General features: G+C 46.2%; 1 protein-coding gene across 3 annotated transcripts in view; it reads left to right on the plus strand.

Moving 5' to 3' along the window:
• The window catches only part of nadk2 (NAD kinase 2, mitochondrial), a 63,984-nt gene that overhangs the window by 39,619 nt on the left and 775 nt on the right, over nucleotides 1-23,590 (plus strand). For all 3 annotated transcript variants that reach the window (XM_063049666.1, XM_063049667.1, XM_063049668.1), the window contains 6 exons: nucleotides 9,789-9,919; nucleotides 12,423-12,510; nucleotides 12,659-12,754; nucleotides 13,365-13,420; nucleotides 22,319-22,372; nucleotides 23,279-23,402. In XM_063049666.1, the coding sequence (XP_062905736.1) occupies nucleotides 9,789-9,919; nucleotides 12,423-12,510; nucleotides 12,659-12,754; nucleotides 13,365-13,420; nucleotides 22,319-22,372; nucleotides 23,279-23,402 (549 nt within the window). The remainder of the gene's footprint in view (nucleotides 1-9,788; nucleotides 9,920-12,422; nucleotides 12,511-12,658; nucleotides 12,755-13,364; nucleotides 13,421-22,318; nucleotides 22,373-23,278; nucleotides 23,403-23,590) is intronic.

Below are 23,590 nucleotides of genomic sequence, written 5' to 3' on the forward strand. Positions count from 1 at the left end.
AGGGGGACCAATATTCTCGCTGGCAGGTTTGTTAGCGCTGTTGGTGAGGGTTTAAACTAAATTTGGCAGAGGGTGGGAACTGGAGTGAAGGGACTCAGGATAGGACAGGTGGTAAAAAAGCAAAATAGCGTGCAGTCAAATGGTCAGGAAGGGCAGGCGGATGATAGGACATAATTCAAGCCAGCAGGGTGATTATCAGTACATTAGGGATGCAGAATCAAAAACGGTAGCAAATGCAGCACTCAAAATGTTAAATGTCAATGCGTGGAATATAAGAAATAAGGTGGATGACCTTGTTGCACTATTACAGATTGCCAGGTATGATGTTGTACCCATCACTGAATCATGGCTGAAGGATGGTTGTAGTTGGGAGCTGAATGTCCAAGGTTACACGTTGTATTGGAGGGATAGGAAGGTAGGCAGAGGGGGTGGTGTGGCTCTGCTGGTAAAGAATGTCATCAAATCAGTAGAAAGATGTGACATTGGGTTGGAAGATGTTGAATCCTTGTGGGTTGAGTTAAGAAACTACAAGGGTAAAAAGACCCTGATGGCAGTTATATACAGGCCTCCCAACAGTAGCTGGGATGTGAACCACAGATTACAACAGGAAATAGAAAAGATATGTCAAAAGGGCAATGTTATATAGTCATGGGAGATTTCAACATACAGGTCGATTGGGAAAATCAGGTTGGAAATGGATTTCTAGAGAGCAAGTTTGTTGAATGCCTACGAGATGGCTTTTTAGAGCAGTTTGTTGTTGAGCCTACTAAGGGGGGTCAACTATACTGGACTGGGTAGTATGTAGCGAACCGGAGGTAATTAGGGAGCTTAAGGTAAAAGAACCCTGAGGAGTCAGTGATCACAATATGATTGATTTCAACTTGAAATTTGATAAGGAGAAAGTAAATTCTGATGGAGTGGTATTTTGGTGGAGTAAATGAAATTACAGTGGTATGAGAGATGAGTTGGCCGAAGTAAATTGGCTTGAGTTTCTGGGGAAAAATAAGGAAGGTGCAAGATAGATGTATTCCAAAAACAAAGAAATACTCAAATGGCAAAATATGAGGGGTGATTGATAAGTTCGTGGCCTAAGGTAGAAGGAGTCAATTTAAGAAAACCTAGCACATTTATTTTTCAACATAGTCATTTATACACTTAGCCCGGCGGTCATGGAGCATACGGATCCCTTCTTTGTAGAAGTCGGCGTCTTGAACCTCCAGAAAATGGTCCACAGCAGGGATGATTGATAAGTTTGTGGCCTAAGGTAGAAGGAGATGAGTTATACAGCTCTCGTTACATGCACGTGCATTTCAACTCTTTGATTATGCAGAAAGTTTGAAGTTAATAACTCATCTCCTTCTACCTTAGGCCACGAACTTATCAATCAACCCTTTTGTGGACCATTTTCTGGAGGTCTAAGAAGAAGGGATCCGTATGCTCCACGACCGCTGGACTAAGTGTGTAAATGTAGGAGGGGACTATGTTGGAAAATAAATGTGCTAGGTTTTCTAAAATTGACTCCTCCTACCTTAGGCCACGAACTTATCAATCATCCTTGTAGTATAACCTTGGCTGATAAGGGAAGTCAAAGCTAATCTAAAAGCAAAAGCGAGGGCATACAACAAAGCAAAAATTAGTGGGAAGACAGGGGATTGGGAAGTTTTTAAAAACCTACAGAGAACAACTAAAATAATCATTAGAAGGGAAAAGATGATATATGAAAGCAAGCTAGCAAACAATATCAAAGTGGATAGTAAAAGCTTTTTCAAGTATTTAAATAAGTAAGAGGGATGAGAGTGGATATAGGACAACTAGAAAATGAGGCCAGAGAAATAATAATGAGGACCAAGAAGATAGCAGATGAACTAAATGAGTATTTTGCATTAATCTTTGCTGTGGAAGACACTAGCAGTGTGCCAGATATTGGAGGGTGTGAGGGAAGAGAAATGAATGCAGTTACTATACAAGGGAGAAGATGCTCAAAAAACTGAAAGACCAAAGGTGCATAAGTCACCCAGACCAGATGAACTGCACTCTAGGGTTCTGAAAGATGTGGCGGTAGATTGTGGAGGCATTAGTAATGATCTTTCAAGAATCATGGGACTCTGGCATGGTTCCGGAGGACTGGAAAGTTGCAAATGTCACTTAACTCTTTAAGAAAGGAGGAAGGTAGCAGAAAGTGAATTATAGACCAGTTAGCCTGACTTCAGTGGTTGGGATGATGTTGGAGTCAATTGTTAAGGATGAGGTTATGGAGTACTTGGTGACACAGGACAAGATAGTTCAAAGTTTCATGGTTTCCTTCAGGGAAAATCCTGCCTGATGAACCTGTTGGAATTTTTTTGAGGAGATTTTGAGTAGGATAGAGAAGACCCTGAGAGGCAGGATTTATGAACGTTTGGAGAGGCATACTATGATTAGGAATAGTCAGCATGGCGTTGTCAAAAACAGGTTGTGCTTTATGGGCCTGATTGAATTTTTTGAGGATGTGACTAAATACATTGATGAAGGAAGAGCAGTGGATGTACTGCATATAGATTTTATTAAGGCATCTGATAAGGTACCCCATGCAAGGCTTATTGAGAAAGTAAGGAGGCATGGGATCGAAGGGGACATTGCTTTGTGGATCCAGAACTGGCTTGCCCACTGAAGGCAAATAGTTGTAGATGGGTCATATTCGGCATGGAGGCTGGTGACCAGTGGTGTACCTTAGGGATGTGTTCTGGGACCCCTACTGTTTATGATTTTTATAAATGACCTGGATGAGGAAGTGGAGGGATGGGTTAGTAAATTTGTTGATGACACAAAGGTTGGTGATGGTGTCTATTTTGTGGAGGGCTGTCAGAGGTTACAACAGGACATTGATAGGATGCAAAACTGGGCTGAGAAGTGGCAGATGGAGTTCAACCCAGATAAGTGTGAGGTGGTTCATTTTGGTAGGTCAAATATGATGGCAGAATATAGCATTAGTGGTAAAACTCTTGACAGTGTGGAGGATCAGAGGGATCTTGGGGTCCGAGTCCATTGGACACTCAAAGCTGCTACACAGGTTGACTCTGTGGTTAAGAAGGCATATGGTCCATTGGCCTTCATCAATCGTGAGTTTGAGTTTAAGAGCCAAGAGGTAATATTGCAGCTGTATAGGTCCCTGGTCAGACCGCACTTGGAGTACTGTGCTCAGTTCTGGTCGCCTCATTACAGGAAGGACGTGGAAACCATAGAAAGGGTGTAGAGGAGATTTACAATGATGTTGCTTGGATTGGGGAGCATGCCTTATGAGAATAGGTTGAGTGAACTCGGCCTTTTCTCCTTGGAGTGACGGAGGATGAGAGATGACCTGATAGAGGTGTACAAGATAGTGAGAGGCATTGATCGTGTGGATAGTCAGAGGCTTTTTCCCAGGGCTGAAATAGCTAACACGAGAGGACATAGTTTTAAGGTGCTGGGGAGTAGGTACAGAGGAGATATCAGGGCTAAGTTTTTTACGCAGAGAGTGGTGAGTGCATGGAATGGGCTGCCGGCGACGGTGGTGGAGGCGGAAACAATAGGGTCTTTTAAGAGACTCCTGGATGGCTGCATGGACCTTAGAAAGATAGAGGGCTATGGGTAAAGCCTAGGTAGTTACCAGGTAGGGACATGTTTGGCACAGCTTAGTGGGGCAAAGGGCCTGTATTGTGCTGTAGGTTTTCTATGTTTCTGTAGGTAAAGGGGATGCAGTGGATATTGTATCTTTGGACTTTCAGAAGGCCTTTTGACAAGATGCCACACGAGGCTGCTTACTAAGTTAAGAGCCCATGGTATTACAGGAAGGTTACTGGTATGGTTAGAGCACTGGTTGATTGGTAGGAGGCAGCGAGTGGAAATAAAAGAATCCTTTTCTGGTTGGCTGCCCTTGACTAGTGGTGGTCTGCAGTGTTGAGACCTCTTCCTTTTATGCTGTATTATCAGTAATTTACATGATGGAATAAATTTGCAGATGATACGAAGATTGGTGGGGGGCAAGTAGTGTTGAGGAAACAGGTAGGCTGCAGAAGGACTTAAACAGATTAGGAGAATGGGCAAAAGAAGGGCAAATGAAATACAATGTTGGAAAATGGATGGTCATGCACTTTGGTAGTAGAAATAAATGGACAGACTATTCTTTAAATGGAGAGAAAATCTAAAAATCTGAGATGCAAAAGGACTTGGGAGTTCTTGTGCAGAACACCCTAAAGGTTAACTTGCAGGTTGAGTCAGTGGTGAGGACAGCAAATGCAATGTTAGCATTCATTTCAAGATGTCTAGAATACAAGAGCAGGGGTATGATCCTGAGGCCTCACAATGAGTATTGTGAACAGTTTTGGGCAATCTATGTTATATTGACTATTATGTTGTACATAATTTCTATAGGCATCCGTTAGTCTCGTGAGACCATGGATTTGCGCCTTGGAAGGTTTCCAGGGCGCAGGCCTGGTCAAAGTTGTATGGAGGACTGGCAGTTGTCCATGCTGTAAGTCTCCCCTCTCCACGCCACCAATGTTGTCCAAGGGAAGGGCATTAGGATCCATACAGCTTGGCACCGGTGACATCGCAGAGCAATGTGTGATTAAGTGTCTTGCTGAAGAACACAACACGCTGCCTCAGCTGAGGCTCAAACTAGCGACCTTCGGGTCACTAGACCGATGCCTTAACCACTTGGCCACATGCCAACACTGTACATATTTATTATAAATTACTATAATTGCGGATTGCACATTTAGACGGAGGTGTAACGTAAAGATTTTTACTTGTGTATGAAGTGTGTAAGTAATAAAATCAATTCAATCTAAGAAAAGGTGTGCTGGCATTGGAGAGGGTTCAGAGGAGATTCACAAGGATGATTCTGGGAGTGAAACACGGACATTTGATAGCTCTGTGTCTGTACTCGCTGGAATTTAGAAGCATTAAGGGGAATGTCATGGAAATTTTTCGAATGTCGAAAGGCCTAGACAGAATAGATGTGGAATGGATGTTTCCCATGCTGGGGGAGTCTAAGACAAGAGGGTACATACTCAGGATAGAGGAGCATCCATTTAAAACAGAAGCAGAGAAATTTCTTTAGCCAGAGGGTGGTAAATTTGCGGAGACCAGGTTGTTGCGTGTATTTAAGGCAGAGCTTGATAGGTTCTTGATTGGACACAGCATTAGGGGAGTGGGGATGAGGAAGGGAAAAAACAATCAGCCGTGATTGAATGGCAGAATGGACTTGATGGGCCAAATGGCCTAATTCTGCTTCTGTGTCTTATGATCTTACCCATGTACCATCAATCTTCAGGCCTTGACATATATTAACTTTAGTGACAATTCACTTTGCTTTCATAACTGTGCAGTGTACTGTGTGTGAGTTTTAGTACTATATTTTACTCTTGGTCCCAGAGGAACTCTTTCGATTAGCTGTGTGCAGATGTTGGTTAAACGACAATTGAACATGACCTTGTGGTCCAGAGTGGATTGTCATCTGGATTGAGAACTGGCTTGTCGAGAGAAGGCAGGGTAGGGGTGCAAGGCTTATTACTCTGCAGGGATATTGAAGACGAGCTTTACATGATGGTGAGAGGAAGGAGCCATAGAGGGGATCTGAGGGATTCATGTTTTTTTTTTACACAGTGACTGTTATCTGGGTTGTATTGCCTGAGAAGTTGGTGGAAATAGATGCAGTCACTGTGATCAGACATTCAAATACAACCAGACAAGACATTGAAAGATGCCAGTAAGTGGAATTGGTGTTAATGGGGAGCATGTCTTAAGAGGATAGGTTGATTGAGCTCAGGCTTTTCTCCTTGAAGTAAAAAGGGATGAGAGATGACTTGATCAAGGTGTACAAGATGCTAAGAGGCATTGATCATGTGGACACCCAGAGACTTACCCCAGTGTGGAAGTGGCCAATATGAAAAGGGCATCATTTTAAGGCAATTGGGGGAGAGGTTTTATTTAGACCATTATATATGGGAACAGAAGTAGGTCATTTGGCCCATTGAGTCTGCTGTGCCATTCCATCATGGGCTGATCCAATTCTTCCAGTCATCCCCACTCTCCTGATTTCTCCCTTGATGCCCTGGCTAATCAAGAACCTGTCTAGCTCTGCCTTAAATACACCCAATGACTTGGCCTCCACAGCCGTTCTAAAAGGACATCCTTCAATCTTGAAGTCGTGCCCTCTTGTCCTAGCGTCCCCTACCATGGGAAATAACTTTGCCATTTCTAACCTGTTCAGGTCTTTTAACATTCAGAATGTTTCTATGAGATCCCCCTCCTCATTCTCCTGAACTCCAGGGAATATAGCCCAAGAGCTGTCAGATGTTCCTCATACGGTAACTGTTTCATTCCTTTTTTATACATGACAGGTAGGTGTGTGATGGTTGAGGCAGATACATTAGAGGCATTTAAGAAATTTAGGCACATAGCTGATAGAAAAATGGAGGGAAGGGTTAGATTGATCTTAGAGTTGGGTTTGTCGGTCAAAGGGCCTGTAATGTCTACTTCAGTACATTTCCTAGCTGACCACAGTCCCTGTGATTTTTGATAACCTTCATCGTTGTCTGTGCCTCCACCTATTTTGTGTCCTCTGGCTTCAGGAAAAAAATCTCTCCCTTATCCTCGGCCTGATTGCCCTCTCCATAGCTGCCCTCGTTTAAAATGCCACTGGATTTTCCTTAATCCAAGGACATTCTTCTGGGTGGTACAGTAGTGTAGTGGTTAGCATAACGCCAGTGACCTGGGGTTAACTCCTGCCGCTGTCTGTAAGGATGTTTTCCCTGTGACCACGTGTGCTTCCTCCCACATTCGAAAGACATACGGATTAGTAGGTTAATTGGTCACATTGGTGTAACGTGGGAAGGGCCAGGAAATGTACTGAAACTTGAAATAAAAATAATTTTCATTTTAGGCAACGGAATTCCCTGCAAGTCTTTCCTGCTTCCTTTATGTTTCTCAGAGGTCTGCCTGACTTTCCAAAACCTCATACTATCCTTGTACTTTTTAAACTAAGTGTTCATATCTCATCATCCACAGTTCCTGAACATTGGCAGCCATGTTTTTCTTTCCCATGGAAACATGTCGGTCCTGAAATCTGTCCAGCTGACCTTATACTGACTGGGCCTTCCAACAGTGCTGCGTATCTACAGTGCCCAGCTTCTGTCTAATGTCGTTTTTCCCCACTTTAGCATTTTCTCCCGACGTCCAATCTATTCCTTTTCCATAACTCTCGGAAAACTTATAAAGTTATGATCACAGTTCCCAAAATGCCACCCCCTCCCCAAAACTCCAGTCATTTGCCCAGGCTCACTTCCCATGACAAGGCTCAGTAGGGCCCCTTACCTGGCTGGACTGTGTCAAGTGGATACATCTAACAAGTTCTCCATCTAACTTCTGGCACTACGGGAGTTCCTGATGATGACAGGAAGTTAGTCACACTTGACAACCTTGCTACTTTTATATGTGTATGATGTGTCCCTCTAACTCCCAGTGGCTTTGGGAGGTCTATAGTCAAACCCCACTGGAGGAATTGTACCCAATCACTTATTCCCAAACTCTGCCCATACTGCCTCAGCAGATGAACCATCCAGGGTGTCCTGTCTGAGTGATGTAAAACCCACATCTCTCGCATCCCTCTCTATTGCATCTGCTGTTCTTGTCCTCTCAACCAAGTCTCTGTAATGGTCACTTCATCAGTTCCCTGTGTCACGTACCCCGTGATGGGTTAAAGAACCAGCAGAAATGGAAAACACCTTGGAGTCTGGTATTGCTGTTAACTAATGGTATTTATTAGTAACTATGCAATACAGTAATGTAAATGTATATATATATGTGTGTGTGTGTGTAAATATAAAAACCAAGCTTCTTCAAGCCTAGGGATAAATTGATACAGCCTTACAACGATGGATAAAGGGAATCAGTTCAGTTCGTGGTATTCAATTGAGTAGTGATGGAGAGAGAGAGGTGTGGTGGTTGTCCGAGTAAGCCAAAGCCATCGATTCTTCCCGCTGTCCTCCGAAACTTCCAAGTTAGCTAAACTTGACCAACTTAAGAGCACCATCTTCAAGTGATAATCTACCAACTCGGGCAAAGGTTAGACACACTGGTACACTCCACAGGGTCACTCTTTCACGCACTAATAATCACAGATCGATACCTCACAATCGATCCTCAGTCCCGCACTCGTGGGCACCTGAACAGGATAGTGGTAACTTTACACCTTAGTGCGTCTGCGTGTCCTGTGAAACGAGCAATTACGCTGGTTTAAATACTGTTGTGCTGAACACCAGCTGTCCATCAAGTAGATCCTCCCTTCTGTCTCTGTAGGAACTCAGAAGCTGGCAGTGTCCTTGCAGAAATTCCAAACAAACTGTGAGCAGTCTTTGCCTCTCTCTCTCAATAACAAGTTGTTGGTGGTGTAGAGCTGCACGCACTCTCTCTCTTTTTAAAAGCACAGTCCATAAGGGATTATAGCGAGAGGATTCGAGTACAGGAGCAGGGAGGTACTACTGCAGTTGTACAAGGCCTTGGTGAGACCACACCTGGAGTATTGTGTGCAGTTTTGGTCCCCTAATCTGAGGAAAGACATCTTTGCCATAGAGGGAGTACAAAGAAGGTTCACCAGATTGATTCCTGGGATGGCAGGTCTTTCATATGAAGAAAGACTGGATGAACTGGGCTTGTACTCGTTGGAATTTAGAAGATTGAGGGGGGATCTGATTGAAACGTATAAGATCCTAAAGGGATTGGACAGGCTAGATGCGGGAAGATTGTTCCCGATGTTGGGGAGGTCTAGAACGAGGGGTCACAGTTTGAGGATAGAGGGGAAGCCTTTTAGGACAGAGGTTAGGAAAAACTTCTTCACACAGAGAGTGGTGAATCTGTGGAATTCTCTGCCACAGCAAACTGTTGAGGCCAGTTCATTAGCTATGTTTAAAAGGAAGTTAGATATGGCCCTTGTGGCTACAGGGGTCAGGGGGTATGGAGGGAAGGCTGGGTTCTGAGTTGGATGATCAGCCATGATCATAATAAATGGCGGTGCAGGCTCGAAGGGCCGAATGGCCTACTCCTGCACCTATTTTCTATGTTTCTATGTTTCTATAATTCAGGATGTCATCACACCTGTACTGATCCAGACTCTAAATTCATTGTCTTACCTATCATACTCCTTGTGTTGAAATAAACACACGTTAGCCCATCAGTGTCATTGTGTTCATTAACATGGGCCTGTCTGTCCTTCCCCTCAGAATCCCTTGTCTTTTCAACCCTTCCTCTTGCTGACATGGTACTGTGGTATGCTCCCAACCCACCCTGCCACTGGAGAATCAGAATCTGGTTTATCACTGACTTGAATGATGCGAAATTTGTTGTTTTGTGGCAGATATATTACTATAATAGTGCAAAAGCAAAGGAATACTGATAGAGTGTTGATGGGTTCATTGTACATTCAGAAATCTGATGGCAAAGAGGGAGAAGTTATTCCTATAGCCATTTTCCCTTGGGATCAATAAAGTATGACTATGACTAAAACCTTGACCATCTTCATGCTCCTGTATCTCCTTGCTGATGGTAATAAAGAGGAGACATCTCATTGCTACCAAAGTAGCACAAACCCTTTATGCGAGGGTATGGGTTCCGTTCATGTTTACATGTCACCTGCCTGGGGAGAGTGCTCAGTGATCCGGGAGGCTGTTGGAGGCGGGTTCGTATTCTGCTTCATTGCTGCTGACCCCATACAGGAGTGGGGAAAGAGACACAGCACAGCCCCACTCACTGCCCGTTTCCTCTCCCTGCAGGTGGCAGTGGAGGCAGAGGATCAGGATTTGCCTGGAAGGGGTGGGGTTCAATGCCACCCCCGTGGACCTGCATGAGCAGCAGCTGAGCCTGGAGCAGCACACCACGGCCCATCGCAAGGCCACGAACAATGGTAGTGTATAGGTCTGACACATACTGCTACTAGTAACGCATGGAGTCTGTCGTATGGCAACACTGGGTAACGTGTGGGGTCTGAAACAGTGATACCGGGTAATGTACGAGGCCTGAAGTTTGCGGCATCGGTAATGTATAGATTCTGATGAGGCCACTGTCAGGTTAGAGGAACAACACCTTATATTCCATCTGGGTAATCTCCGACCTGATGGCATGAACATCGATTTCTCAAACTGGTAATTTCCCCCCTTCCCCCCACCATTCCCTATTCTTCTGTCTCCCTCTCCCCTCATCTCCTTAGCTGCCCATCACCTCCCTCTGGTGTTCATCCCCCTTCCCTTTCTTCCATGGTCTTCTGTCCTCTCTTACAGGATCCCCCTTCCCCAGCCCCGTATTCCTTTCACCATTGACTTCACCCCTTCCTTTCCAGTCCTGATGAAGGTTCTGAGACCAAAATGTCAACTGTACTCTTTTCCGTAGATGCTGCCTGACCTGCTGAGTTCCTCCAGCATTCTGTGTGTGTTGTTTTGGATTTCCAGCATCTCCAGATTCCAACCCCATACTGGTATCCGTCTCCAACTTCTCCTTTGCTACATCGACAACTGCATTGGCGCTGCTTCCTGCACGCATGCTGAGCTCGTTGATTTCATTAACTTTGCCATTTTGTGACTCTTCCCTCCCCTTTCTTGATCTTTCTGTCTCTATCTCTGGAGACAGCTTATCTACTGATGTCTATTATAAGCCTACTGACTCTCACAGCTATCCGGACTATTCCTCTTCTCACCCTGTCTCTTGCAAAAATGCCATCCTCCATCTCCGCCACATCTGCTCTCAGGATGAGGCTTTTTATTCCAGAACGAAGGAGATGTCCTCCTCCTTTTAAAGAAAAGGGCTTCCCTTCCACCACCACCAACTCTGCTCTCAAACGCATCTCCCCCATTTCATGTACATTTGCTTTCACCCCATCCTCCTGCCATCCCACTAGGAATAGGGTTCCCCTTGTGCTCACCTACCACCCCACCAGCCTCCGGGTCTGCAGGGATCACTCCCTACGCAACTCCCTTGTCCATTCGTCCCCCCCATCCCTCCCCACTGATCTCCCTCCCGGCACTTATCATGCCCTTACACTTCCTCCCTTACCACCATTCAAGGCCCCAGTCCTTCCAGGTGAGGTGACGCTGCACCTGTGAGTTGGCTGGGGTGATATACTGCGTCCGGTGCTCCCGATGTGGCCTTTTATATATTGGCGAGACCCGACGCAGACTGGGAGACCGCTTTGCTGAACACCTACACTCTGTCCGCCAGAGAAAGCAGGATCTCCCAGTGGCCACACATTTTAATTCCACATCCCATTCCCATTCTGACATGTCTATCTACGGCCTCCTCTACTGTAAAGATGAAGCCACACTCAGGTTGGAGGAACAACACCTTATATTCCGTCTGGGTATCCTCCAACCTGATGGCATGAACATCGACCTCCCCCTGGTACCCCATCTGTTACTTATTTATATATACACATTCTTTCTCTCGCTCTCCCTTTTCTCTTTCTGACTATACTCCTTGCCCACCCTCTGGGTTCCCCCCCCCTTTTCCTTCTCCCCGGACCTCCTGTCCCATGATCCTCTCGTATCCCTTTTGCCAATCACCTGTCCAGCTCTTGGCTCCATCCCTCCCCCTCCTGTCTGCTATCATTTCGGACAGTATATGAGGTGTTGCTCCTCCAACCTGACTGTGGCTTCCCCCCCCCCTCTCTGCTTTCTGCAGGGATCGCTTCCTACACGACTCCCTTGTCCATTCGTTCCCCCCCCCCCATCCCTCCTCACCGATCTCCCACCTGGCACTTATCCTTGTAAGCGGAATAAGTGCTACACATGCCTTTACACTTCCTCCCTTACCACTATTCAGGGCCCCAGACAGTCCTTCCAGGTGAGGCGACACGTCACCTGTGAGTCAGCTGGGGTGATATACTGCATCCGGTGCTCCCGATGCGGCCTTGTATGTATTGGCGAGACATCAGGTAGCCTCCAACCTGATGGCATGAACATTGACTTCTCCAACTTCCGTTAATGCCCCACCTCCCCTTCGTACCCCATCTGTTATTTATTTATTATTTTTTTCTCTCGCTGTCTCCTTTTTCTCCCTCTGTCCCTCTCACTATACCCCTTGCCCAACCTCTGAGCTTCTTCCCTCCCCGTCTTTCTTCCCGGACCTCCTGTCCCATGATCCTCTCGTATCCCCTTTTGCCTATCACCTGTCCAGCTCTTGGCTCCATCCCTCCCCTTCCTGTCTTCTCCTATCATTTTGGATCTCCCCTCTCTTTCCCACTTTCAAATCTCTTACTAACTCTTCCTTCAGTTAGTCCTGACGAAGGGTCTCAGCCTGAAACGTCGACTGTACCTCTTCCTAGAGATGCTGCCTGGCCTGCTGCGTTCAGCAGCATTTTTTTGTGTGTGTTCTCTGCAGATTTTGCTGTGTTACTGAATCTGGTCTGGTCCCCACAGGTGTGGGCAGTCGGGTGAGTGATCAGCCTGAGCTGCTGCCGGTCAGGGCCCTCAATGAGGTGTTTGTGGGAGAATCGCTGTCATCCCGGTGAGTTACCGAACACCCTCTGCGGCTCCAACCCCCCAGCCATCTCGCTGGATCTACTCCAGTCTGCACTCAGCCCTCGCCTCCCCTGTCCCTTCCTCCTTCCAACACAGTATATCAACAGTGCTGTCCTCTTTTCCCCCCACCCCAGGCCATCATACTATGAGATCTCCATTGACAATGGACCCTGGGAGAAGCACAAGAATTCTGGTCTCAATGTCTGCACCGGGACTGGATCCAGGGCCTGGTATGATGGTGGGGCCTGGGGATGTATTTGAACTGCAGAAAGAATTTCCTGATCAGCTCCCTGTCACTGAGGGCTGAGGGTTGAGGCTGTCAGTCACCAGGTCCTCCCCCATACTGGGTTATACTGTGGCCCTGTTCGGTTACAGACAGGTGGAGTAGCAACTGTGGCAATCATGGCTGATTTCTTATCCCTCTCACCTCCACTCTCCTGCCTTCCCCCTGTAACCTGTGACACCCTTACTGACTTCACCTTGTCTGCCTGTGACTCCACTTTCAAGCAACTGGGATTTGTAAGGATGTTGGTAGGACTTGAGGGACGAAGTTAAAAGGAACATAGGAGATTGAGGGGTATAATATAGAGGTGTTTAGAGGGGACATACAGGGTGAATGCTCATTGCATTAGTTCCAGATTTGGGAAGATATTTAATAAGAAACTGAGGGTACAAGCTAAATAAAGGGTGACGTGGAAGTGGAATGAACTGTTCGGGTACATGGATTAGAAAGGTTTAGAGGGATATGGAACTGTCTTGCATCAGGGTCAGGTTGGTGGTTGAAATGAAGGCAAAGTATGAGTTGCATTTTGTGACTTGCTCCCACTCTCTCTCTCTCAGGTCTTACAACATTAACAAGTTGGCCAGTCAGGAGGTGGAAGATCTTTTACTGATTGGTGAGTATGACGCACAGCTCAGAATCAGATTTATTGTCACTGACATGGCCTAAAATCTGTAGCTTTGCAGCAGCAAAGATATAAAATTACAAAAAAAAACCCAAAAAGGAATAATGATGGATTGCTCAGAAATCTAATGGTGCTGTTCCAAAAACATTAAGTGTGTGTCTTCAGGCTCCTGCACATTTTCCCTGGAGGTAGAAATGAGAAGGGGACATGTCCTGACTGGAGAAAGTTCTTGATGATGGATACTGTCTTCAGGAGGCATCTCTTTGTAACAATGTCCTCAATAGTGGGAAGAATAGGCAAGGACCCTGTGGCTAGTTACCAATCCTGGTTAGTTCCAGCTCAGACCGAGGAGAACCGAGCTGACTGGAAGATAGAATTTAACTTGGACAGTTGCAAGGTGTTCTAATTTGGTAAGGTGAACCAGAACAGCCCTGGGAAATGTAGAACAGAGGAGTACAGGTAAATGGGTTTAAGATGGGAGGAGAAAGATTCAAAGGGGACCTGAGGGACAATTTTTTCCACATTGGGGATGGAGAAAGTGGGGAAAGTATGGAATGAGCTGCCAGGAGAAGTGGTTGAGGTACGTTTAATTATAATTTAAGAGGTTTGGGCAAGTCCTTGAAGCAAAAGATTTGCGTCAAACTTGGGCAAATGGGACTTACTCAGATGGGCAATTAGTATGGATGAGATGGGCTGAATGGCCTGTTTCTGTGCTTTGTGACGCTGAGATGGTGCCATTACACTACATTGATTTGACAGTGAAGAGGACCTGGCTGTCTGGCTGGGTTTGCCCAGATTTGTCCCTCACTGGTGCGGTTCGGCCCTCAACAGACTCGAACTGACCAGGGGAGCAGAAGTGTGGCCCAGGTGGACAGACTGTGGTCATACAAATACACCCTGCACCCTGAGTACAAAGTGTTCACTACTATACTTAGAAATCCACACCCACAATCTCCTATACCTATACCCATCTCCATTCCACCCCTCTACCCTCTCACCCCAAGCTTTTTCATAGAACACTACAGCACAGAAAACAGGCCATTCGGCCCTTCTAGTCTGTGCCAAAACTTTATTCCGCTAGTCCCATTGACCTGAACCCAGTCCATAACCCTCCAGACCTCTGCCACCCATGTATCTATCCAATTTATTCTTAAAACTAAAGAGTGAGCTTGCATTTACGTCAGATGGCAGCTCGTTCCACACTCCCACCACTCTCTGAGTGAAGAAGTTCCCCCTAAACCTTTCCCCTTTCACCCTAAAGCCATGTCCTCTCATATTTATCTCTCCTAATCTAAGTGAAAAGAGCCTATTCACATTTACTCTCCCCTCATTCTTCTCCGCTCCAAGGAATAAAGTCCTAACCTGTTCAATCTTTCCCTGTAACTCAACTCCTGAAGACCCGGCAACATCCTAGTAAATCTTCTCTGCACTCTTTCAATCTTACTGATATCCTTCCTATAGTTAGGTGACCAGAACTGCACACAATACTCCAAATTTGGCCTCACCAATGTCTTACACAACCTCACCATAACATCGCAACTCCTATACTCAATACTTTGATTTATGAATGCCAGGATGCCAAAAGCCTTCTTTACAACCTTGTCTACCTGTGACGCCACTTCCAGGGAATTATGTATCTGAACTCCCAGATCTCTTTGTTCCTTCGTACTCCTCAGTGCCCTACCATTTACTGTGTATGTCCTTCCTTGATTTGTCCTTCCAAAATGCAACACCTTACACTCGTTTGCGTTAAATTCCATTTGCCATTTTCTGGCCCATTTTTCAAGTTGGTCCAGATCCCTCTGTAAGCTTTGAAGGCCTTCCTCGCTGTCCACAATGCCTCCAATTTTAGTGTCATCAGCAAACTTGCTGATCCAATTTACCACATTATCATCTAGATCATTGATATAGACAACAAACAACAATGATCCCAGCACAGATCCCTGAGGCACACCACTAGTCACAGGCCTCCAGTATGAGAAGCAATCATCCACTACCACTCTCTGTCTCTCCCACACAGCCAATTTCAAATCCAGTTTACAACCTCTCCATGGATACCTAGTGACTGAACCTTCTGAACTAACCTCCCATGTGGGACCTTGTCAAAGGCCGTCGACAACATCCACAGCCTTTCCTTCATCTGCTTTCTTGGTAACCTCCTCGAAAAACTCTACAAGATTCGTTAAACACGATCTGCCACGCACAAAGCCATGCTGACTATCCCTAATCAGCCCTTGGCTGTCCAAATACTTGTATATCCAATCTCTCAGAACACCTTCCAATAATTTACCTACTACTGATGTCAGGCTCACCGGCCTGTAATTACCTGGTTTACTTTTGGAGCCTTTTTAAACAACGGAACAACATGAGCTACCCTCCAACCCTCCAGCACCGTACCCATGGCTAAGGACATTTTAAATATTTCTGCCAGGGCCCCTGCACTTTCTACACTAGTCTCTCTCAATGTCCGAGGAAATATCATGTCAGGCCCAGGGGATTTATCTACCTTTATTCACTGTAAGGCAGCAAGCTCCTCCTCCTCTTTAATCTCCGTATGTTCCAATGTTCCATGACACTGCTGTTTGTTTCCCTTCCTTCCATATACGCTATGCCAGTTTCCTGAGTAAATACTGATGCAAAAAAACTGTTTAAGATCTCCCCCATCTCGTGAGGCTCCACACATAGACAACCACTCTGATCTTCTAGGGGACCAATTTTGTCCCTTACTATCCTTTTACTCTTAATATACTTGTAGAAACCCTTCGGGTTTACCTACACATTATCTGCCAAAACAACCTCATTTCTTCTTTTTGCCTTCCTGATTTCCTTCTTTAGTATTTTCTTACATTTTCTATACTCTTCCAAGTACCTCATTTGTTCCTTGTTGCCTATACCTGCCAAACACCTCTCTCTTTTTCTTAACCAGATCACCTACATCCCTTGAAAACCAAGGTTCCCTGTGCCTGTTGACTTTGCCTTTAATCCTGGCAGGAACATGCAAACTCTGCACTCTCAAAATTTCACCTTTGAAGGCCTTCCACTTACTGAGCACATCCTTGCCAGAAAACAATTTATCCCAATCCACTCTTCCTAGAGCCTTTCTCATTTCCACAAAATTTGCCCTTCTCCAATTTAGAATCTCAACTTGGGGACCAGACCTGTCCTTATCCATACGCAGCAGTGAGTCGACTCAGGCCTAGGGGGCCGGCATCAGGCGCGATGATGGACTCTCCACTTCTCCCTCTCCCTCATCAGTGTGTTCAGTTCATCTACATCAGCTGCGCTGCTGTCTTCTAAGAGCGTGTTGACCATAGTCTTGGGAGGGCGCCCAGGGTTCATCCTCCCATGCTTGGGCTCCCATATGATGACTAGGCTGGCAAGTAGCTCGGGGTGGCGTAGACAATGCCCCGCTAGTTGCAGTCTTCTCACCTCAATTTTAGTGGTGAGCATCAGTAAGTCGTCATAGAGCTCGACGTTCGTCATGTGCTGTTGCCAACTTACATGAAGAGCCATCTGGAGCATTCGCGTATAGCAACCATCTAGAGACTTTCACATAGTCTTGGTGAGTGTCCACGTCTCGCATCCGTACGTGACAATGGACTCTGACTGCTATGAAGATCCTCTTTTTAAACCCTTTGGTCAGGTTTGACTTCCAGATTTCCTTCATGTCATTCATAACCCTCTACACCAGCGCCTTCCGTATCCTTATGTCCTTCTCCGAACTCATCATTTTTGACCCGAGGTACCTTTAGTCAAAGACTTTCTTAGTGGTATTATACTTTACGGTCTTAAGAGTACCTTCGTCACAGTTAAACGCCATGTACTCTGTCTTTTTAGCGTTTAGGTGAAGTCCAACTTTATTGCACTCAATTTCCACTTTTGTCAGTAGCTGCTGTGCTTCCTTCATCTGGTCAAAGAGCAGGACTATGTCATCTGCAAAATCGAGATCTGTGAGCATAACTGGTCTGACCCTTTTGGTTCGTCCTGGTTTTATGGTAAAACCAAGCTTGTCATGATCTCATGAACACCTACATTCTGTCCGCAAGAGAAAGAAGGATCTCCCAGTGACCACATTTTAATTCCACGTCCCATTCCCATTCTGACATGTCTATCCACGGCCTCCTCTACTGTAAAGATGAAGCCACACTCAGGTTGGAGGAACAACACCTTGTATTCCGTCTGGGTAGCCTCCAACCTGATGGCATGAACATCGACTTCTCTAACTTCTGCTAATGCCCCACCTCCCCCGGTACCCCATCCGTTATTTATTTATATACACACATTCTTCTTCTCTCTCTCTCCTTTTTCTCCCTCTGACTATACCCCTTGCCCATCCTCTGGGCTCCCCCCCCCCGCCTTTTCCTTCTCCCTGGGCCTCCTGTCCCATGATCCTCTCATATCCCTTTTGCCAATCACCTGTCCAGCTCTTGGCTCCATCCCTCCCCCTCCTGTCTTCTCCTATCATTACGGATCTCCCCCCTCCCACTTTCAAATCTCTTACTCACTCTTCCTTCAGTTAGTCCTGACGAAGGGTCTCGGCCTGAAACGTCGACTGCACCTCTTCCTAGAGATGCTGCCTGGCCTGCTGCATTCGCCAGCAACTTTGATGTGTGTTGCTTGTCATGATCTTTGGTAGCTTGACGTAGAACGCAATCAAGGACGATTATAAAGATGTAGGGTGCCAGAGTGTCTCCTTGCAGCACACCAGCTAGGAGCTCGAACACTGCTGTTTCTCTGTCTGGTGATACAACTTTCACCATGGTTTTGGTATAGCTGGACTCTATTGCTCTCAGTAGATGGTCTGGCACTCCGTAAGCTTTCAGGATCTTCAGCATTTTACCTCGGTGAATGGAGTCAAAAGCTTTGCGAAAATCAATGAAAGTAAGCACAGCTATAGGTGGCTCTTCTTGGCTTCCTTGATGATTCTACGGAGAGCAAGTACTGTTGGTTTTCCCACTTGAAGATCCTGCTGGGAAGCCCTCCAACGATCACAGAAGAAGAGGACATAACCACGATACTAACACAAGTCGACATCGATGACAGCCTATTCACCGGACAGGGCAGGAGCGCTGGACCAGATGGGATACCACCAGATGTCCTGAAAAACTGCGACCTGGACGACATTTTGCTGGACATATGTAATACAGCACTGGTGAAAGGCGACAGATGAGAACAGTGGTCACTGTCAAACATTATCCCAGTCCCCAAGTCTGGATCCTTCACAAAGTCAGCTATCAGCTTGACCTGCATCTTAGCAAAGCTATACAATCAGATGATCTTGAACAGGATTCGCACCGCCATTGACCCTAAGCTAAGATTCAATCAGAATAGTTTTTGGCAGAAGCTTATCCATTAATTAACTTGAAACTAATGACATTATGGTCACTGGACCCAAAATATTCGCCTACACATACTTCTGTCACCTGACCTGTCTGGTTCCCTAACAGGAAATCAAGTATTGCATCCTCTCTCGTTGGTACCTCTACATTATGATTTTTTTAAAAAACTTTCCTGAACACATTTGACAAACTCCAAACCATCTAGCCCTTTCACAGTGTGGGAGTCCCAGTCAATATGTGGAAAGTTAAAATCCCCTACTATTAAAACTTTGTTTCTTACATCGGTCTGCTGTCTACAGATTTGCTCCTCCAATCCTCTCTGACAATTGGGCGGTCTATAATACAACCCTATTAGTGCGGTCACACCTTTCCTGTTCCTCAGCTCCACCCATATGGCCTCTGTAGACAAGCCCTCCAGGCTGTCCTGTCTATGCACAGCTGTGATATTCTCCCTGACTAGTAATGCCACCCCTCCCCCTCTATCACGTCTGAAACAACGGAACCCCTGAACATTAAGCTGCCAGTTCTGCCCCTCCTGCAACCAAGTCTCACTAGTAGCAATAATGTCGTAATCCCACGTGCCAATCCACACCCGAAGCTTATCTGCCTTACCTACAATACTCCTTGCATTGAAATAGATGCACCTATGAACATTTCTATCATGTACAAATCTTTGATTTGTCTGTACATGCAGTCCTCTCATGACCTTTATCCTCTTCCATCTCACTATCTGCTCTAACACTCTGGTTCCCCTCCCCCTGCAAATCTAGTTTAAACCCCCTGGAGCAGCACTAGCAAACCTACCCGCAAGGATGTTAGTCCCCCTCCAGTTCAGGTGCAAACCATTCCGTCGGAACAGGTTCTGCCTTCCCTGGAACAAAACCCAATTGTGCAGAAACATGAAGCCCTCCCTCCTGCACCATCTCCTTAGCCACGTATTTAGCTGCATTATAGAAACATAGAAACATAGACAATAGGTGCAGGAGTAGGCCATTCGGCCCTTCGAGCCTGCACCGCCATTTATTATGATCATGGCTGATCATCCAACTCAGAACCCCGCCCCAGCCTTCCCTCCATACCCCCTGACCCCTGTAGCCACAAGGGCCATATCTAACTCCCTCTTAAACATAGCCAATGAACTGGCCTCAACTGTTTCCTGTGGCAGAGAATTCCACAGATTCACCACTCTCTGTGTGAAGAAGTTTTTCCTAATCTCGGTCCTAAAAGGCTTCCCCTCTATCCTCAAACTGTGACCCCTCGTTCTGGACTTCCCCAACATCGGGAACAATCTTCCTGCATCCAGCCTGTCCAATCCCTTTAGGATCTTATACGTTTCAATCAGATCCCCCCTCAATCTTCTAAATTCCAACGAGTACAAGCCCAGTTCATCCAGTCTTTCTTCATATGAAAGTCCTGCCATCCCAGGAATCAATCTGGTGAACCTTCTTTGTACTCCCTCTATGGCAAAGATGTCTTTCCTCAGATTAGGGGACCAAAACTGCACACAATACTCCAGGTGTGGTCTCACCAAGGCCTTGTACAACTGCAGTAGTACCTCCCTGCTCCTGTACTCGAATCCTCTCGCTATAAATGCCAGCATACCATTTGCCTTTTTCACCGCCTGCTGTACCTGCATGCCCACTTTCAATGACTGGAGTATAATGACACCCAGGTCTCGTTGCACCTCCCCTTTTCCTAATTGGCCACCATTCAGATAATAATCTGTTTTCCTATTTTTGCCACCAAAGTGGATAACTTCACATTTATCCACATTAAATTGCATCTGCCATGAATTTGCCCACTCACCCAACCTATCCAAGTCACCCTGCATCCTCTTAGCATCCTCCTCACTGCTAACACTGCCACCCAGCTTCATGTCATCCGCAAACTTGGAGATGCTGCATTTAATTCCCTCATCCAAGTCATTAATATATATTGTAAACAACTGGGGTCCCAGCACTGAGCCTTGCGGTACCCCACTAGTCACCGCCTGCCATTCTGAAAAGGTCCCGTTTATTCCCACTCTTTGCTTCCTGTCTGCTAACCAATTCTCCACCCACACCAATACCTTACACCCAATACCGTGTGCTTTAAGTTTGCACACTAATCTCCTGTGTGGGACCTTGTCAAAAGCCTTTTGAAAATCCAAATATACCACATCCACTGGTTCTCCCCTATCCACTCTACTAGTTACATCCTCAAAAAATTCTATGAGATTCGTCAGACATGATTTTCCTTTCACAAATCCATGCTGACTTTGTCCGATCATTTCACCGCTTTCCAAATGTGCTGTTATCACATCCTTGATAACTGACTCCAGCAGTTTCCCCACCACCGACGTTAGGCTAACCGGTCTATAATTCCCCGGTTTCTCTCTCCCTCCTTTTTTAAAAAGTGGGGTTACATTAGCCACCCTCCAATCCTCAGGAACTAGTCCAGAATCTAACGAGTTTTGAAAAATTATCACTAATGCATCCACTATTTCTTGGGCTACTTCCTTAAGCACTCTAGGATGCAGACCATCTGGCCCTGGGGATTTATCTGCCTTCGATCCCTTCAATTTACCTAACACCACTTCCCTACTAACATGTATTTCACTCAGTTCCTCCATCTCACTGGACCCTCTGTCCCTTACTATTTCTGGAAGATTATTTATGTCCTCCTTAGTGAAGACAGAACCAAAGTAATTATTCAATTGGTCTGCCATGTCCTTGCTCCCCATAATCAATTCACCTGTTTCTGTCTGCAGGGGACCTACATTTGTCTTTACCAGTCTTTTCCTTTTTACATATCTATAAAAGCTTTTACAGTCCGTTTTTATGTTCCCCGCCAGTTTTCTCTCATAATCTTTTCTCCCCTTCCTAATTAAGCCCTTTGTCCTCCTCTGCTGAACTCTGAATTTCTCCCAGTCCTCAGGTGAGCCACTTTCTCTGGCTAATTTGTATGCTACTTCTTTGGAATTGATACTATCCCTAATTTCTCTTGTCAGTCACATTATCTTCCTATTTCTAGCCTCACTAGCATGTGGCACAGGTAGCAATCCTGAGATTGCAACCCTGGACGTCCTGTCCTTCAACTTTGCACCTAACTCCCTAAACTCACTCCCTATCCACATCGCCGGTCCCTGCATAGACCACGACACCTGGCTGCTCACCCTCCCTCCAGAGAATACCGAGAACTCGATCCGATATTCATTTTTCCCACGTCACTCTCCCCTGTCCCTTAGTGAACCTGCCCACATAACTCTCATCTCCACATACTGTCGAGCCTGTCTCTGCACGAACAAATCTTTGGTCCCTGCATTGAAGTTATCGATATAATGTGTAAGGAATTTTGGTCCCAGCTGATCCAGTTGTCATTCAGCACATTTTGTCAGCAAGAAAATAACCCACCACCTGCTGACCAGCTGGTCTCTGGTCAGTGTTAGTGTTATCTCTTACACCAGCAGCTTAGTTTGCCATGGTAATCGATGGTGCAATACCTCAGAGACGGAGAGCAGGTTGCCTGCGGGCTAGGTGTTAATGTGACCTCCTTCTCCTTCTGCTCTCAGCACAGAAGAGAGGCCACGTGGCCCTGCAGATGGATCGAGAGTCTGTGGAGCAAGGTGAGTGCTGTTCGTTTTGCGTCTCTTCTCCACTCGCCCCCAGTATGCCTCCCTCCCTATCACCACCCAGATACTGCTCCTTTTTACAATACAAGCATCATTATTACTGTCTATAAAACAGTCAAGTCTTGGGGGGACACGAAGAGAGGGACCAGCACCGCAGAATCTCGCCCCCCGTACCCATTGTGACCGCATGCTCCCTCTCCAAGGACAGCTGGGCATGAACAGATCCTTGGAAGAGGGGCAGTCAGCCCTGGCAGAGCCTCTGTCTTGCCACTGCCTGGACCTGTGAATGGCCATTTTGGCCAGGCCCAGAGCAAACCCACCATTAAATTCTCCAAGCGATCCACCTTTTTACTGGGTGCCTGTATAGCAGGAGAACAGGGCTTGTAACCAGAACGTGAGGAGCATCTCCTTCAGATATTCAAACAGGGGCTATAACACCTCACACTCCATATATGTCAGAATGGGTTGTCAGTGAGCTCATTTACAATCCTACTGCACGGTCCTGCCCTATGCAACACCTTCCTGTACAATCATCTCCTTGGCACGTTGCAGAAGGGCATGGCAGCATCTGAGCGAGATAGCTCACATTATGTGGGATCCTGTCCTGCGAGGTATCTCGAAGCCTGGGTCCAATGAGCAATTCTGACCGACCAGGTCCAGTACCACCCCTCCTGTTGTGAGTCGCTCCCCTCGTGCAACATCCCACAGTGAGGGATTGGTGCTGCAAAAGGCTCTGTCAGTTAACAGATGGAGAGGGTCTGGATGGGTCTGTCTGGATCCAGCACAGTTGTTATCCCCAGGGTTGTGAACTGAGTGGGAAATGGCTAGCATGACACACAGGGCAGAATATCCTTACATACAACTGTGTGGTTTGAACTTACCCTTTGCTTTCTTTTGTAGTCACCGACCACTACAACGATTCACTGATCTTCTCCCCCGAGGAGCGGAGGCTTTTCTTTAGCATTCGGGAGCCCATTGTAAACAGAGTGTTCACCAGCACCCTGCACCGCGGCTTTACTAGCAAGTGCGTATGTCTCTGGGCTCTGAGCTTCTCCCCGTCGCCTTCCAACTTCCTGCAGTCTTGCTGTCAGATTTTCCCTTCTACAAGGGACTGAGCCTTTATAAACATTTTACCTTGCATATGGGTACGTGCACACAGCTGTAGGACGGTGAGCTGTGGGCAAAGGAGTGGTAGATGCAATTTAACTTGAG

Source organism: Mobula hypostoma, chromosome 5 (genome assembly GCF_963921235.1).
Source record: "Mobula hypostoma chromosome 5, sMobHyp1.1, whole genome shotgun sequence".
Classification (NCBI taxonomy): Eukaryota; Metazoa; Chordata; class Chondrichthyes; order Myliobatiformes; family Myliobatidae; genus Mobula; species Mobula hypostoma.